Raw genomic sequence first — 17,874 nt, forward strand, 5'->3', positions numbered from 1 at the left:
ATTTTAATTTCTAAATTATCATGATTTATAACAAAAATATGTTTGGATTTAAGTATATTTTTTAAATTTACCTTTTGTTCCTGTAAAAACTGGTCTGCTAACTTTTTAATATTTTCTTCATGCTGTGCTCTCAATTCCTTGATCTGCTGTCCACACTGAAAACTAAATTACAAAGTCATTCTTTTAGATTATATTACCTTGGATTGGATTCTCAAAGTTGTCCAGTAGTTGACACATACATTAAGAAAGATAAAACATTCAGTTAGCAGGGGAGAGTGGGCTGGAAAAAACAAAGAGCATACAAATAGCTCACAATCCAAACTTTTAAAATACTTGAACTTGTAATAGGAAATAGGTAATACTGATAAAGCTAATTGACAAAACAGAAATTACAAAGATAAAAACAATTCTTTTCCTATTATTTCCATAAATTGCATCTATAAAAAAACTATCAGAACCAACTTCAATCACAGAAGACAAAAATACTGTAGACGAGAAAACTGTGAGACTAATTTATAGTAACAGATGAGGAAAGCTAGAATTATGAGAACTGATAAGGAGTGGTAGCAGAAGATTCATCCAATAGTTAGTACTTTAAAAATTGTAATAAAAGGCTAAACCATAGAATACTAGGAACAGAAGAAACTAATAAAGAAGATAGACTGGTGCCATCAAGAGAAAGTGAACAGAAGCAAAACATAAAGATGGTGACTTTCTGCTAGCCAAGTAGCCAAAGCATACACATAGACCAATCATGCAAAAACAAACAGTTGACAAACATATAGAAAAATGTTAACTTTCACCATTATAAAATGCAAATTAAACTTCCTATATGTGTCTAGGCGCGGTGGCTCACACGTGCAATCCCAGCACTTTGGGAGGTCAAGGCAGGCAGATCACTGGAGGCCAGGAGTTCAAGATCAGTCTGGCCAACACAATGAAACCTTGTCTCTACTAAAGACACAAAAAATTTAGCCAGGCATGGTGGTACATGCCTGTGGTCCGAGCTACTCAGGAGGCTGAGGCATGAGAATTGCTTAAACCCAGGAGGTGGAGGTTGCAGTGAGCTGAGATTGTGCCCCTGTACTCCACCCTGGGAGTCAGAGACAGACTCAGTCTCAAAAAAAGAAAAAGACAAAACAAAAAACAAAAAAACCCACCAACTTCCTATATGTATATATGTAGTATCTTATTCCTATACTAACAAAATTAAATTAGAATTAAAACCAAAGTTGACAGGGCTATGGGGAAATATCTACATTATAAATGAGTATAATCATTTCAGAAAGCAATCTTTCACCTGTGCGGTAAAAGCAACAAAATTGGTAAAGCATTCTTTTTGAGGAATTCTACATTTGAGAAAATATACTACTGAAATAACATAAGGGGAGGGGAAATCTTTACTTACTTATTTATTTATTTATTTATTTTTGAGACAAGCTTTCATTCTGTTGCCCAGACTGGAGTGCAGGCATGATAATGGCTCACTGCAGCCTCAACCTCCCAGGTTCAAGCGATCCTCCCACTTCAGCCTCCTGAGTAGCTGGGACCACAGGTGTATGCCAGCATACCCAGCTCATTTTGGGAAATCTTTTTTGCACAGAAAATTTTATAGCTGTGATAGTCTTTTTTTTTTTTTTTGAAGAGACAAGTTCTCACCCTGTTGCCCAGGCTAGAGTACAGTGGCATCATCATGGCTCACTGCAGCCTCAATCTCCTGGACTCAAGCGATCCTCCCACCTCAGCCTCCCAAGCAGCTAGGACTACAGGCATATGCCACCATACCCAGCTAATTTTTAAAAATTTTTTGTAGAGACAGAGGTCTCATTATGTTGCCTAGGCTGGTCTTTAACTCCTGGGCTCAGATGATTCTCCAGTCTCAGTCTCCCAAAGTGTTAGGATTACAGGTGTGAACCACCATAACCTAGCCTGTGATAGTCTTAAAGTGAGAAAAGGAAAACTCCTACTGTGGTCCCACAATTGGAAAAGACTAAAGAAGTTTTGGTATATTAATATGCTAGAATAATATATTACCTCTACATATGTTAAATCTTTAATCCTATAGACATGCAGAAAAATACTGAATACTGTTATGTTAAAATATATATATTTAAGTAAATGTATAATGATAACTGATAACCTACAAGAGTAAGAAGTCAGAAATGGACAAAAAATGCTTTAAAATATGGCAAATCTTTCTAACTTTTGGTGTACAAATCTAAAAAATATCTTTTACCATAAAATTGATTACAAATATAATAAAAGTTTTAAGGAATGATTGCTAGAAAGGCCTGTAAGAGGTTCCCCAACCTCATCACCAAGTCTAGAGGTATCAGCAAGAGGGATGACATGCAGAACAGGAAGAGCAGCTAGCACTCAGGCCCTCAGCTCTTCTGGGAACATCTCCCAGTGCTGGTTTCATCTTCTGGATGCTCATCAAAAAGAATCACAAATCTCCTTTCCATCTTTGCCACATCTGATAAAACTCAGAGCTTGTAAGATTTTCTGTCTCACAATGAATTTTACAACATACATAAACTCAGCATGCCCTCTAAGAGATACTTCATGCTGTTTAATTTATCAAAATAAGAGTCTGGATTTCAAAAAGCTAAAGAAAGATAAAAGAAAAGGAATTTAAAAGACTTAACAAAATGAAAGAAGAGAAAAAAAGGAAAACAAAAGTCCGAGAGGAAGAACTGAACTGAGTCCAAAAGTTGGACAAATATTTTAGATTCATAAACATATGTTGTATGTAACATCTTACCTTTCATATTCTAACCTCTTCACAAGGTAAGTATTATTCTTCCTGTAGTCCTGAAGCTGGTCTTCTTGTCGAAGAAACTCCTGACGAAGCTCGGCAAGTTGCTCTATCCACCCAAGGTAAGAACCAAAGGAATCAAGTTCACTCATTGTAATGCTTCCTATTCAGAAGCTATGGGATGTTTGTTTGTTTGTTTGTTTGTTTATTTATTTTGAGAAGGAGTCTCGCTCTGTCGCCCAGGCTGGAGTGCAGTGGCCGGATCTCAGCTCACTGCAAGCTCCGCCTCCCGGGTTTACGCCATTCCCCTGCCTCAGCCTCCCGAGTAGCTGGGACTACAGGCGCCCGCCACCTCGCCCGGCTAGTTTTTTGTATTTTTTTTAGCAGAGACGGGGTTTCACCATGTTAGCCAGGATGGTCTCGATCTCCTGACCTCGTGATCCGCCCGCCTCGGCCTCCCAAAGTGCTGGGATTACAGGCTTGAGCCACCGCGCCCGGCCGGGATTTTTTTTAATTATACATACTTCTCAGTTTTTTTAGTAATATTCCCAGGAAATTAAATTATATAACTAATAACACATTTAACAGCCTTTTGTAACACATTCATGGTCAATAAAATTTATTCATTTATTTATTTATTTAAGATAGGGTCTTGCTCTGTCACTCAGGTTAGAGTGCAGTGGTGCAATCTTGGCTCACTGCAACCTCCACCTCCTGAGCTCAAGTGATCCTCTCACCTCAGCCTCCCAAGCAGCTGAGACTACAGGTGTGCAACACAACATCCGGCTAATTTTTGTATTTTTAGTAGAGATGGGTTAGCTATGTTGCCCAGACTGGTCTTGAACTTGTGGGCTCAAGCAATCCGGCCACCTCAGCCTCCCAAAGTGCTGGGATTACAGGCATAAGCCACCACGCCTGACCAATAACATTTATTTTTAAAACAATATAGCTTCAGTGGATTTCACATCAACCCAAAATATTCTTTAAATTACACATTGTTACACTTTGTGTAGACACGTGCTAAGCTGTGGAGACAATACAAAAACTACCTATCTCTTCAAACCTATCTGCTTTATTACAGTAGGAAAAAAAATCATACTTTTTAGATATGTTTACTATGGGTACAAATTTTAAGTTTTCTTTCTCATTTTATTTGTTTTTTTTGTTTTTTTTTTTGTTTTTTTTTTTTTTTTTGAGACAGAGTCTCGCTCTGTCGCCCAGGCTGGAGTGCAGTGGCCGGATCTCAGCTCACTGCAAGCTCCGCCTCCGGGTTTATGCCATTCTCCTGCCTCAGCCTCCCGAGTAGCTGGGACTACAGGCGCCCGCCGCTTCGCCCGGCTATTTTGTATTTTTTAGTAGAGACGGGGTTTCACCATGTTAGCCAGGATGGTCTTGATCTCCTGACCTCGTGATCCGCCCGTCTCGGCCTCCCAAAGTGCTGGGATTACAGGCTTGAGCCACCGCGCCCGGCCTCTTTCTCATTTTAAATCACATTCGACTACCAACTTAGGTGCCAATCATTTTAGATACATTTCTAGTTCGGCTATGGACGGTAGCTCTACATATCCCAAAATTCCATTTTCAAAGCTCATAATTTCTGGACTGAGACTGAAATGTTTTAGTGGAAATGAATAACATGAAATTCCAAACTAGATAGTAAATTATAACCTGGCCAAACACTTGTTTGTAAATGTTTAATCCACAATCACCAGCCACACATGTTCTAGATTTCATTCCCTCATGAGCTAAAGTCTACAGACAAAAGAAATGCAGACGGAAAAGAGTAAATGTTAATTACATAGATAGGTGATTTTAAAAACAGCTAACAGCCTTAGCAGTTAAGCAAAAGTAGTATTAAGATAATTTTTAGAAATGAAAACAGGGGCCTATACTGTATAAGCAACAGTTTATTAAGATTAAAATATAACATCTAGCTATAATGTACCAACACTATAACATCTATTTCTTACGGAAGGATTATAGAATTAGTCTTATTACTCTAAAAGCACTCCAAAAACACTTGGGAGATATATATACAGCCACTTTCCTGAGTAAAAAGGGTGGATCACATGAGGCCAGGAGTTCGAGACCAGCCTCGCCAACAAGTGGAAACCCGGTCTCTACTAAAAATACAAAAATTAGCCAGGTGTGGTAGCACAAGCCTGTAATCTCAGCTACTTAGGAAGCTGAGGCAGGAGAATCACGTGAACCCAGAGGCAGAGGTTGCAGTGAACCAAGATCATGCCACTGCATTCCAGCTTGGGCGATAAAGGAAGACTATCTCAAAAAAAAAAACAAAAAAAAAAACTATAAATAAAAAATAAAAATAAAAAGCAGATGTTTTTAAACAGCAGATGTAAACATATACTTATAACTGCATTCATGCAACAAAAAGACTAGAATAAAATATATATCAAATAGAATATACACTAGAATAAAAATATATCAGAGTACTATCAGTGAATGTGTTTAACGGTAAAATTTTGAACATACACTTTTTTTCTATACTTCCTAAATTTTATTGTGGAATTATAACTGTGGCAATAATGAAGAATAAAAATTTAAGTCACATAAACATCTGCTGAGACACATAATGTTTAACAATATGCATTATAACTATTGTATAATCAAGTATGAAAAAATCAATGATTCACTTAAAATATTTGCAGTTAATCATTGTATTTACATATTCAAGCCACATTTTAAATTTCTCTTTTTTTTTCTTTTAAGACAGAGTCTAGCTCTGTTGCCCAGAATGGAGCGCAGTGGCGCAATTTTAGCTCACTGCGACCTCCGCCTCTCAGGTTCAGGCAATTCTCCTGCCTCAGCCTTCTGAGTACTGGGATTACAGGCACCCGCCACCACGCCCAGCTAATTTTTGTATTTTTAGTAGAGACAGGGTTTCGCTGTGTTGGCCAGGCTGGTCTCGAACTACTGACCTCATGATCTGCCTGCCTCGGCCTCCCAAAGTGCTGGGATTACAAGCGTGAGCTACCGCGCCTGGCCAAATTTCTCTTTTTATAACATTAATTCACCATATGTAAACGTGGTTGATTTACCCCCCATCTCAAATAAAAGTGATAGATCTGTGGTGGCCAGGTAGCCAAAAAAAAACCCTTTCAGCTTGTTGCCTAATCCCTGTTTCCATCTCCTAAGATACAGCAGGCCAGAAGTACCAGAAACCCTGGGCCCCAGCTATGAATGCTGATTCTATAGAGACAATGAGATCACAGTAGGAAACAGCAGCAAAAAGCCTGTGGCTAAGGGATTGAACTAGCCAGTTCAGTAAACCTGTGCTCAGGCTGGATAGTTTCTAGAACTGAAAGCTAAATTTAAAAACTATAACTAAAAAACAAACAAACAAAACTAAACAACTACCAGAAGGAGACTTCAACTGGTGATCTTTAGGACTCATTCTCCTCAGGAGAAAGGGAACAAAAAGATACAGTCCCTTCTGATTCAGGCCATGCTATAAAATACCTGAAATAGCTTCAGAATGAACCTGAGGCTTAGTATGATTTTAAGATTTCGGATGGCTTCTCTGCCCCTTCACAAAGCTTCCCACTGGCGGTATTTGAAATTCATCTATCAGGAAATAAAATTTTCCTTTGTAATTGAAGATAAAAGACTTAAAATACAATTGACAAAGAAAAACAAAACATTAATATGAGTTTTAGCCCATGTAAAATATGATTTTTCCTGTTTGAATACAGAGAAAGATCATACAGCAGGGAGGTAATTGGTGATTTCCAGTGGGTCAAAACAGAGATTTGCAAGGGGAAAAGTAAGCAGACCAGAAAGCAAAACAAAGGAGAAAGAAGATCAGGAAAAATAACTGATGGATACTAGGCTTAATACCTGGGAGATGAAATAATCTGTATATGGCCGGGCGCGGTGGCTCAAGCCTGTAATCCCAGCACTTTGGGAGGCCGAGACGGGCGGATCACGAGGTCAGGAGATCGAGACCATCCTGGCTAACACGGTGAAACCCCGTCTCTACTAAAAAATACAAAAACTAGCCGGGCGAGGTGGCGGGCGCCTGTAGTCCCAGCTACTCGGGAGGCTGAGGCAGGAGAATGGCGTAAACCTGGGAGGCGGAGCTTGCAGTGAGCTGAGATCCGGCCACTGCACTCCAGTCCGGGCGACAGAGCGAGACTCCGCCTCAAAAAAAAAAAAAAAAAAAAAAAGAAATAATCTGTATAATGAAGCCCCGTGACACACGTTTACCTATGTAGCAAACCTGCACATCCTGCACATGTACCCCCGAACTTAAAATAAAGGTTAAAAAAAAAAACAAACAATTTTACTTTTGACTGATTGGCATGTGTTTTCTTTATATGAACCCAGAGATATTCTGTCTAGCGTGGCTGCTTCAGGTCACCATAGCAGAACTCTTAGAGTAAGTTAACACAAGTCAGGTTGATTGTACAGGACGCTCTATCTTTGAAAGCAACACCAGTTATGTTATAGAAGGATATGGCTGTACTCCCTTAGTTTAAATTCAAAAGATCAGGGATAGGTAAGAAATGGGTTGCCTGGGGCCAGCTTAAAAAAATATATACATATACATATATATATTACTTCTAGAAAACTTTGACGTCGAACTTTCTTTCAGTAACAGGCATAAAAACAAGGTAAGCTAATCAAAATAAATCTGATAGTAGAATGTCAATTTATCTCAAGGATTAGAAAAACCAACTTTCATTTATTTCCAAGAAAATGTAAACCATCTAGGCCGGGCGCGGTGGCTCAAGCCTGTAATCCCAGCACTTTGGGAGGCTGAGACGGGTGGATCACGAGGTCAGGAGATCGAGACCATCCTGGCTAACACGGTGAAACCCCGTCTCTACTAAAAACCACAAAAAACTAGCCGGGCGAGGTGGCAGGCGCCTGTAGTCCCAGCTACTCGGGAGGCTGAGGCAGAAGAATGGCGTGAACCCGGGAGGCGGAGCTTGCAGTGAGCAGAGATCCGGCCACTGCACTCCAGCCTGGGCGACAGAGCAAGACTTCGTCTCAAAAAAAAAAAAAAAAAAAAAAAGAAAATATAAACCATCTCAAGTGTCTTAGTGTCTATTACTTCTACTATAGCAGATATTAATTTCAAAGAAAACTTGCCTATAAAAGGCAAGTTTTCAAGAAGTTTATTTCAGTAGAAACCATTCCAAGTTGCAAAAGTCATATTATTTAAATTCAATTTTAAGAGTCCAAGCTTCAAAACCAAAAGTTATACATACAAATCAAGACCTTTTTCTCTGCTGAAGAGTATCATACACAATTTCAAAATATCTCAAGATCTACTCCAACATATACGGTACAATAAAGATTTTTACTCAGTAACATAGGTTGTCATTTTTGTTGACATACACTAACAGAAGCCAGAGGACTTCTTATTCAACTGATCTATTTAACAAGCAGTTAATAAGCATTAAGTTACTGCTTTAATAAGCCCTAATAGTATTTCTTAACATTTAGTAAGAAGTATACTTTGATGACAAGTGGAAGCATTTGTAAAAATTGCAAGTTGGAAGCAGCACTGACACTGTGGCATCTTCTGTGTCATCCTAACACATTTTGGTGAGTCAAAAAGAGGAGAACATGGACACAGATGCAACAAAAACCAGTGTGACCACCCAGAAAGCATTTCTAACAGAAAGTCAAAGCTGTTCTAAATCATGGATAATAGGAAATCAACAACTTATTTTAGGGTTACAACACACAAAAACACTGCCTATTGATTGTGCTAGGTAAGGAGAAAAATTTTACTACATTACAAAGCCAGTTAAGGTTGGCTACTTCGAGAGGACAATAAAAATAGATTTTCTAAGTATATCTAAAGAGGCTCAAAAGGATAATAGAATAAAGGATATGTATGAAGCAAGAGAGTATATGCTACTCACACACATAAACCTAGAGACAATGCATGCAAAGTTTTAAAATACAGTATTATAACCAAAGGGTGTGAGGGAGATGAGGATTGTTCCTCAAATCCCAAACTTCAAAGGCCCACAGTGATGGCGTGAAGTAATATAAGCAGATTATAGGGCTTTTTTTTTTTTTTCCTGTAAAATCTGTAGTACCTCTTTATCACTTCATCCAAGTAAAAATATGTGTGTATTTTTATATTTATTATTTATTTATTATATATTTACCTATCTTCCAGGTTTCTTTCTGTTCCCAGGGTATCTAAAACATTAAGCCTGGAGGCTCTATCCAAAGCATCCCTAGACCTGAATGAATTAATTTAGCAGATTGGACACAGTACAGAGGGAACACTTCTCACCTTTTCCCTAGAAATTTGAAGGCTTCTGAAGCTACAGCTCAATTTTTTTTGAGTATTCTCTTAAAAACATTTCATTGCATAACCCTGTCTATAGCACAAGGTTAAGATACAGATTTCAAATTTTAACTTGGATTTATCATATATAAAGCATCGTTAAATAATTTATTATATCTTAAGGCAAAAGGGTAAATGTTTTACCATCAGAGGAGTTTGTTCAGAAAATTGTATTTCATTAGGCTAATTTACTATTTCTTAATTCTTCACAATTTTAGGGATTTAGTGACCTTTGTTTATCTTTAATCTGTAATTAAGTTTCTTACCCTTTAAATGATGTATGTCTGCCATCTGATATGATATGTTGTTCTGCAGTTTAACCTGAAAAAAAATTAAGTTTTCATTTTACTAAAAAATATGTAGTTTTGCTCATTTTTTTGTTCATATTCACTTTGAGCTTGATCATAAATGCAAATGAAAAACTCTGGTTATTTATTTATACTGCACCTCCTTCCAAAAAGAAATCAGCAGTAAATTCTGATCTTGTAATGCTTACTTTACATTTGCACAAGAAAATCAAGAAAATTCATTTCAATTGATAATGCAACACCTTTAAGTTTTTAAAGTTTGAACTGAGTATCACATAATGATTTTTTTCTAATACTCAGAGCTATGGTCACTGTCTTCTAGGCGCCAGTACATAAGAATACTAAGAACTTAAAAGTATACCAAAGCATGACTCAAAGGCTTACCGGTCAACTGAAAAATTAAAATAAGACTTTGGATAAGCCAGGACCTCATAGACAGGGAACCAACACTCTGTCTCAGTTACTGCTTTAGACAAGTTTGTTCTAATTGTAAAATGTAACTAAAATATCACTACAAATAGATTCTCTTGCCTACTCCAAGGTAACTTTACTTTGGAAGGCAGAGGCAGATTCACATTAACCAGTAGTACCATGGAAAAACGATTTTTTTAAATACTGAGTCTCATTCTGTCACCCAGGCTGTGGTGCAGTGGTATGATCTCAGCTCACTGCAACCTCCCAGGTTCAAGAGATTCTCCTGCCTTAGCCACCCAAGCAGCTGGCACTGCAGGTGTGCACCACCACATTCAGCTAATTTTTGTATTTTTAGTATAGATGGGGTTTTACCACGTTGGCCAGGCTGGTCTCGAACTCCTGACTTCAAGTGGTCTGCTGGCCTCTGCCTCCCAAAGTGCTGGGATTACAGGCATGAGTCACCACGCCCGGCCTGAAGAATGTATTTTTAAACTTTTTTTTCCCAGAGTCTTGCTTTGTCAACCAGGCTGGAGTACAATGACGCAATCACTGCTCACTGCAGCCTTGACCTCCAGGGCCCAAGTCTATCCTCCTATCTCAGGCTCTCAAGGAGCTGAGACTACAGGTATGTATCATAACACCCAGCTAATTTTTAAAAATATATATTTTTTTTTGCAGAGACGGGGTCTTGCTATATTGCCCAGGCTGATCTTGAACTCTTGGGCTCAAGTGATTCTCCTGCTGGCCTCCCAAAGTGCTGGGATTACATGCATGAAGAACCACCATGGCCAACCTAAACTTTTTATTTTAAAATCAATTACAGATTCACAGGCAATTGCAAAGATAGCACAGAGAGGTCCCAAATAACCACACAATTCACATAATTTCTCACAATGGGTACATCTTATATAACTACAGTGCAACATCAAAACCAGGAAACTGACACTGGTACAATATGAATGTATAGTTCTATGTCATTTTAAAATATGTGTAGATTGTATAACCACCATCACAATCAAGATACAGAACACTTTCATTATCCTAAAGATTTCCCTCGTGCTATCCTTTTTTTCTTTTCTTTTCTTTCTTTTTTTTTTTTTTTTTTTTGAGACATGGTCTCACTCTGTAGCCCAGGCTGGAGTGCAGTGGTGTAGTGGCAAAACAGCTCGCCGAAGTCTCTATCTGCCGGGCTCAAGCGATCCTCCCACCTCAGCCACCTGAGTAGCTGGGACTACAGGCATTTGCCACCATGCCAGGTTAATTTTTTTATTTTTAGTAGAGACGAGGTCTTGCTATGTTGCCCAGGCTGGTCTTGAACTACTGGGCTCAAGCAATCCTCTTGCCTTGGTCTCCCAAAGTGCTGGGATTACAGGAGTGAGCCACCATGCCTGGCCCATGCAATCTGTTACAGTCACCCCCAAACCCCATTCCCCCACCATCCCATGTCAAGCCACTGGATGGGAAAGTACAAAACAACTAAGAAAACATGAGAGCAGTCTCAAGGAATTAGACAAGGCACCATCTAAAGCAGTATAATTACTACAAGAATCCAGAGATCAGGGAAAACTTCATGGAATGGATTATATCTGAATCAGGCATTGAAAGCTAGGTAAAAATTTAAACAGATGGGAAAGGGGTATTTCAGATAGAGGAGATTACATAAGAAAAGATACAGTGGCAAGAAAGCATGAGGTATACCTGAAGACTCCATTAACATACTGTATGACTGGAGCATATGAAGAGTTGGAAAGAAGGATGGAGTAAAAAGACCATGGAGTATCTTTCAGTCCCAGGTAGAGTGTATTCTTCAATCTGAGAGCACGTGACTTTCAAATTTAAAATGAAAGTTTATCCATAAATAGATGAAAATAGAAATGTTCTAGGTGAAGCAAGAGAAGGAGTCTAGGGGGTCTCTCTTTTTTTCCCCCAGAGTCCTGGGTGCTTTGAAGAATTAAGTTTAAAATATAGAGCTAGGCCAGATACAGTGGTTTATGCCTAGAATCCCAGTAGTTTGACAGGCCAAAGAGGATCACTTGAGGCCAGTTCAAGATCAGCCTGGCCAACATAGTAAGACCTACAAAAACTAAAGAAAATAAAAAATGAAATTAGCCAGGCATGGTGGAACATGCCTGTAGTCCTAGCTACTTAGGTGACTGAGGTAGGAGGCTCACTTGAGCACAGGAGGTTGAGGCTACAGTGAGCTAGGATTGCACCAGTGTACTCCAGCCTGGGAGACAAAGCAAGACCCTATCTCAATAAATAAATAAATAAATAAAATGTTGATATTCAGTAATAAAAAGGAATAAAGTACTAGTAGATGATACAATATGGATGAGCTTGGAAAACATTACATATGCTAAATGAAAAAAGACAGTCACAAAAGTTCAAATATCATCTGATTCCATTTATATTAAATGTACAGAATAGGTAAAGCCATAGAGAAAGAAAGCACATCAGTGGCAGCCAGGGGCTGGGGGCAGGAAGGAATAAGGAGTGACATTTTATTGAGCATAAGGTTTCTTTGGGGGATGATGAAAACGTTCTGGAATTAGACCATGGTGATAGTTGCTCAACATTTTAGATATACTAAAACCCACTAAATTGTACACTTGAACAGGATAAATTTTATGGTACATGAATTACACGTCAATTTTTAAAATGTGAAAAAAAAATGGCCAGGGGCAGCAGCTCACGCTTGTAATCCCAGCACTTTGGGAGGCTAAGGCAGGAGGATCGCTTGAGCCCAAGAGTTTGAGACTACTCTGGGCAACACGGCAAAATCCCCTCTCTACAAAAAATACAAAAACTTAGCCGGGCATGGTGGTGCATACCTATAGTCCCAGATGCTTGAGAGGCTGAGGTGGGAGGAGTGATTGAGCCCTAAAGGTTGAGGCTGCAGTGAGCTGTGACTGCACCACTGCACTCCTACCCTAGGTGACAGAGAAAGACCCTGTCTCAAAAACAAAAACAAAAACAAAAAAACCAAAAAAGCCTACTCACACATTACTATGGGATATCATACAGGAAACTGGGAGGCCAGGCGTGGTGGTTCATGCCTATAATCCCAGCATTTTGGAGGCTGAGGCAGGAGGATCATTTAAACTCAGGAATTCAAGACCAGCCTGGAAATACAGTGAGATCTCATCTGTACTAAAAAAAAAAAATAAATAGATTAGCCGAGTATGTTGGCATATTCCTATAGTCCCAGCTACTCGGGAGGCTGAGGTGGGAGGATCACTTGAGCCCAGAGGTCAGGGGTGCAATGAGCCATAATCAAGCCACTGCACTTCAGTCCGGGCAATGGAGCAAGACCCCATCTCAAAAAAATAAAAATGGAAACTAAGGATAAAACAATGGACAAACACTATGCACTCAAGGAGCTTATTATTTAGGAAGGGAGTCAAGTAAATAGGCAATCATAATACAGTAAAATAAATGCTATCATTCGGTTCTACAAACATGATGGGAGAACTTAATAGAAGCATTTAATACAGCCTTCATGGAGTGAGAGAAGGCTTCTGGAGATGATGATGATGATTGAAATGAGTCCTGCAGGAACCAGGCATAAGCAGGGAGAAGATAAGGAGGAAAGGCATTCAAGGCATGTGTCAAAACTTAGATATGAAAAACATTTAACATTCTAGGAACTATAAACAATTCCCAGTAGCTGGAACAGAGAATTAGGGAGAACTGGTAAGAAATATGGCTAGAAAGGTAAGCAAGATTCACAATCATGAAGGGTCTTCCAAGAAATATGGATTCATCCTGTAAGTTATGGTCAATCTTTAAAGTTCTTTTAAAGCAAGGTAGTAAAATGCAATTTCCAATTTTTTTTTTTTTTTGAGATGGAGTCTCACTCTGCCTGAGTGCAGACTGGAGTGCCCAGACTGGAGTGCAGTGGCACGATCTCGGCTCACTGCAAGCTCTGCCTCCCAGGTTCACGCCATTCTCCTGCCTCAGCCTCCCAAGTAGCTGAGACTACAGATGAACGCCAGCACGCCTGGCTAATTTTTTTTTTGTATTTTTAGTAGAGACGGGGTTTCACTGTGTTAGCCAGGATGGTCTCGATCTTCTGACCTCGTGATCTGCCTGCCTCGGCCCCCAAAGTGCTGGGATTACAGGCGTGAGCCACCACGTCTGGCCTTTTTTTTTTTTTTTTTGAGACAGAGTGTCGGTCTGTCGCCCAGGCTGGAGCGCAGTGGCCAATCTTGGCTCACTGCAACCTCCACCTCCCGGGTTCAAATGGTTCTCCTGCCTCAGCCTCCCAAGTAGCTCGGACTATAGGCGCACACCACCACTCGCAGCTAATTTTTGTATTTTTAGTAGAGACAGGGTTTTACCATATTGCTTAGGCTGGTCTCAAACTCCTGACCTCAGGTGATCCACCCGCCTCAGCCCCCCAAAGTGCTGAGATTGCGGGCGTGAGCCACACACACCCAGCCCCAGTTTGCAATTTTAAAAAGTCAATCTGGCTGCAACATGAAGAGTAGACCACAGTGGGCAAGATGAGAAGGAGGGAGACCAAGGACTACTGCCATATTATAGGTGAGAATGTTGGTCTAAGCCAGGGGTGGGCAAACTATGGCCTGTAAGCCTGTTTTTGTAGGGAAGGAAGCTAAGGATGATTGTGACATTTGTTTTTGTTTGTTTTAAATAGCTGGGGGAAAAATCAAAAGATTTTATGATACATGAATTATATGAAATTTAAACTTCAGTGTCTACAAATAAAATTTTATGGGAAAACAGCCACACTAATTTGTTTACATATCGTATATGGTTGCTTTTGAGTTACAGTGGTTGTGGCCGAGAGTATATGGCCTGCAAAGCCTAAAGTACTTACTATCTGGACTTTCACAGAAAAAGTCTTTTCAATTTCTGGTCTAAACTAATAGAATGAGAAAAGAGAGGTAAATACATGTGAGATATTAAAGGGGAAGAAAAAATAGTCTTGTGGATTGATTAGATACAGGGGTAAAAGAAGAAACATCAAGTATGATGCTTAGATTTCTAACTGGGGTGAATAGATGAGTAAGAATACAATTTTCTGTAATACAGAAACACAGGAAGAGGAACAGACTTGGGGTCAGGGACAGAAGTGGGGAAATGATTTTTTCAGATTTGGACCTATTGATTTTGAGGCATCTGTGACATATCCAGGAAGAGATCTTCAGTAGGCAGTTGGACATCTGGAGCTCAGTGACGACGAGAGAGCCATTCACATCCAAATGGTAATCCAGGTCATGGGAATGAGATAATTGAGGGAAAGCTACAGGGACAGAAAAAAAAGTGACACCAACAACTACAATATTTGATCAGTTTGCTCACTCAGAACTGTTCCTTAATAACTTCCAGTTAGCCTGTGTTTTACTTTCTTACCCACTTCCTTCATTTGCAGAACCCAATCTCTTTTTGTATTTGTTGCCCTTCCAAAGAACATCATCATCCTTTGTATTAATTTTTGACAATTTGTTTTTTTATTTAAAAAAATACTTTTTTTGAGACAGGGTCTTGCCCTATTGCCCAGGCTACAGTGCAGTGGCATGATGACAGCTCACTGCAACCTTGATCTCTCAGGCCCAAAAGATCCTCCCACCTAAGCCTCCCAAGTAGCTGGGACCACAGGCATGTGCTTCCACACCCAGATAATTTTTTTTGTCTTTTGTACAGATGGGGTTCTCACCTTTTAAAATAAATTTTTATAATACTATGCCAGGTTCTCTGTACTCCACTTTAAATGTGCTTCTGAAATTGCTAGAGGTATGCTCTTCTTAAATATTAGGCTGTGAGTGGCTTCAGCTTCCCTGAACTGTCTTTCATATTCTTATACATTTAAAAAAAATGTTAATGGAGGTGGGGAAATTCAATCTATGGTTGAATATATACATTCAATCTGGGTCACTCTGTGTCACCCAGGGTAGAGTGTAGTAGCACAATCTCAGTTCATTGTAACCTCTGCCTCCCAAGCTCATGTGATCCTCCCACCTTAGCCTCCTGAGTAGCTGGGACCACAGGCACACAAGACCACTCCTGGCTAATTTTTTGTATTTTTGGTAGAGACCAAAATTTAGGGTTTTGCCATGTTGCCCAGTCTGGTCTTTTAGCTCAGTTTTTTTTTTTTTTTTTAGAGAAAGAGTCTCACTCTGTCGCCCAGCCTGGAGTACAGTAGTACAATCTCGGCTCACTGCAACCTCCGCCTCCTGGGGTTCCAGTGATTCTGCCTCAGCCTCCTGGGTAGCTGGGATTACAGGTGCCCGCCACAAAGCCCAGCTAATTTTTTGTATTTTTAGTAGAGATGTGGTTTCACCATGTTGGCCAGGCTGGTCTCGAACTCCTGACCTTGTGATTTGCCTGCCTTGGCCTTCCAAAGTGCTGGGATTACAGGCATGAGCCACCACACCCGGCCAGCTCTTTAACTTCTTTGGCTTTAACCCTTCCTCTGAGAGCCTTCATTTAATATCTCCACCACCATCCCCTCACCTTCGAAAGAAAGCTTAACTTCTAACTATTCCTTCTCATAGTTCACTGTTTTTTCACTTTTTTAGAGATGGAGTCTCACTGTGTTGCCCAGGCTGGACTTGAACTCAGTAGCTGTGGCAACAGGCTCAGGCCACCACAGCCAGCTCTCTCCTCACAGTTTTAATTTCCTTGTGGTCATTAGGAATTTGCTTATCTTCTAAATGACTGCCAAAACGTCCCTGCTATTGAGAAATTAATTTGAGTTCTTAGTATTACATGACTAGAAAAAGAGATTATCTTCATTTTGCCACATATATTCTCTGTTGAACTGATAATGCTTCCAGAATACTTTCACTTTTTTCCTAAATATATTTCAGACAGGTAACAGCACATAAACTTCCTGATACAATAAACACTGAATAAATGTTTGCTCCATGATCCCCTAGACTTTTATGTCCCATACTCTTTGTACTACACACTCTCCTACCTTAAGTTATACATTATCCATATTTGCACAATTTTAATTATTCTTCAAGGTTTCTTTTGAGCGCCTTCATTTATTTCCCCTTGTTATCACTGTCATTGCCTTTAGGCTTTACCTTATCCCTCTCTTTTTGTAGTACTTGTTTCTTTGGGATTTTGAGTCCATCTATAATAGGCAAATTATCCTTGCTCTGTTTGGCCTTTTCCCTGTTAATCTCTTAAAATGTGTTTACTGTCCTTCCTGAGACCTCTTCTCTCTCCTGAGTTTTATGTTCTTTATTTGTTTTCCTCAACAAAAGTTCTTTTTTCCTGATACTTCCCTATAGTACTTCTTGTTCATCCCCAGCTACTTCCTTTATTTTCCCTTAATCTTTCTTCCTGCAATATCAAAAACTTCATTTTTATTTTTCTACCAGCTCTCTTCTGAAGTTCTTTTCATGTTTCCCCATCCTACGTGGCTTCTCTAAATTAATTTTGGCAGCTCTTAACAGCTCAGTTGCTCTGCTTCTCTTTCCATTTGGGGACCTTGAAAATGGCTCAGTTATGCCTGCTTTCCTTTCATCATAGTCTGTTCTCTGGCAATCAGCACAACTATGACCATTTATTCCAAAGGTTATATACAATTGGCTTCTACAGATGTCATTCTTGACTCCGTTTTCTCCACACTAGAAATATTTTTCTTGATTATATCTCATACTCAGATGATTTCTAGAGACAAGTCTATCTTCTGTAACATAACTGCCAAACCTGGCTGATACTCAGAATCACATGGGGAGCTTTAAAAAATACATATATTACTTCCAGTCTGATTCAGTAGTCTGGGGAAGGCCCAGGAATCTTTATTTTAAAAATCTCAAGTGATTCTGATAAGCAGCCAGGTTCAGCAATTATTCATCTATAGTATGGTTAACACCTATATCAGCTGGAGCAAAATGGAATAGCATTAATCATAACAAGTGAGTATTAAATGATTATTTTTGTGCCAGGTCATAGGCTAAGTGTTTTACAAGCATTATCTCATTTAATCCTCACAACCTCCCTATGAAGTAGGCACAGTCCTGTTTCCCCATTTCACAAACGGGGAAACCGTGCCCTCAGTCATATACCTACAGCAGGTTTTG

At 39.5% G+C, this 17,874-nt stretch overlaps 1 protein-coding gene across 3 annotated transcripts in view; it reads right to left on the bottom strand.

The window, feature by feature from the left end:
- The window catches only part of GOLM2 (golgi membrane protein 2), a 129,621-nt gene that overhangs the window by 85,446 nt on the left and 26,301 nt on the right, over positions 1-17,874 (bottom strand). For all 3 annotated transcript variants that reach the window (XR_004432041.1, XM_033190295.1, XM_033190296.1), the window contains 3 exons: positions 9,359-9,413; positions 2,765-2,867; positions 72-162 (listed from right to left, as the gene is read on the bottom strand). Coding sequence is in view for 2 of the 3 variants with exons in the window: in XM_033190295.1 (XP_033046186.1) it covers positions 72-162; positions 2,765-2,867; positions 9,359-9,413 (249 nt within the window). In the remaining variant the exon portion in view is untranslated. The remainder of the gene's footprint in view (positions 1-71; positions 163-2,764; positions 2,868-9,358; positions 9,414-17,874) is intronic.

This window comes from Trachypithecus francoisi, unplaced genomic scaffold (assembly GCF_009764315.1).
Source record: "Trachypithecus francoisi isolate TF-2019V2 unplaced genomic scaffold, Tfra_2.0 Lachesis_group3, whole genome shotgun sequence".
Classification (NCBI taxonomy): Eukaryota; Metazoa; Chordata; class Mammalia; order Primates; family Cercopithecidae; genus Trachypithecus; species Trachypithecus francoisi.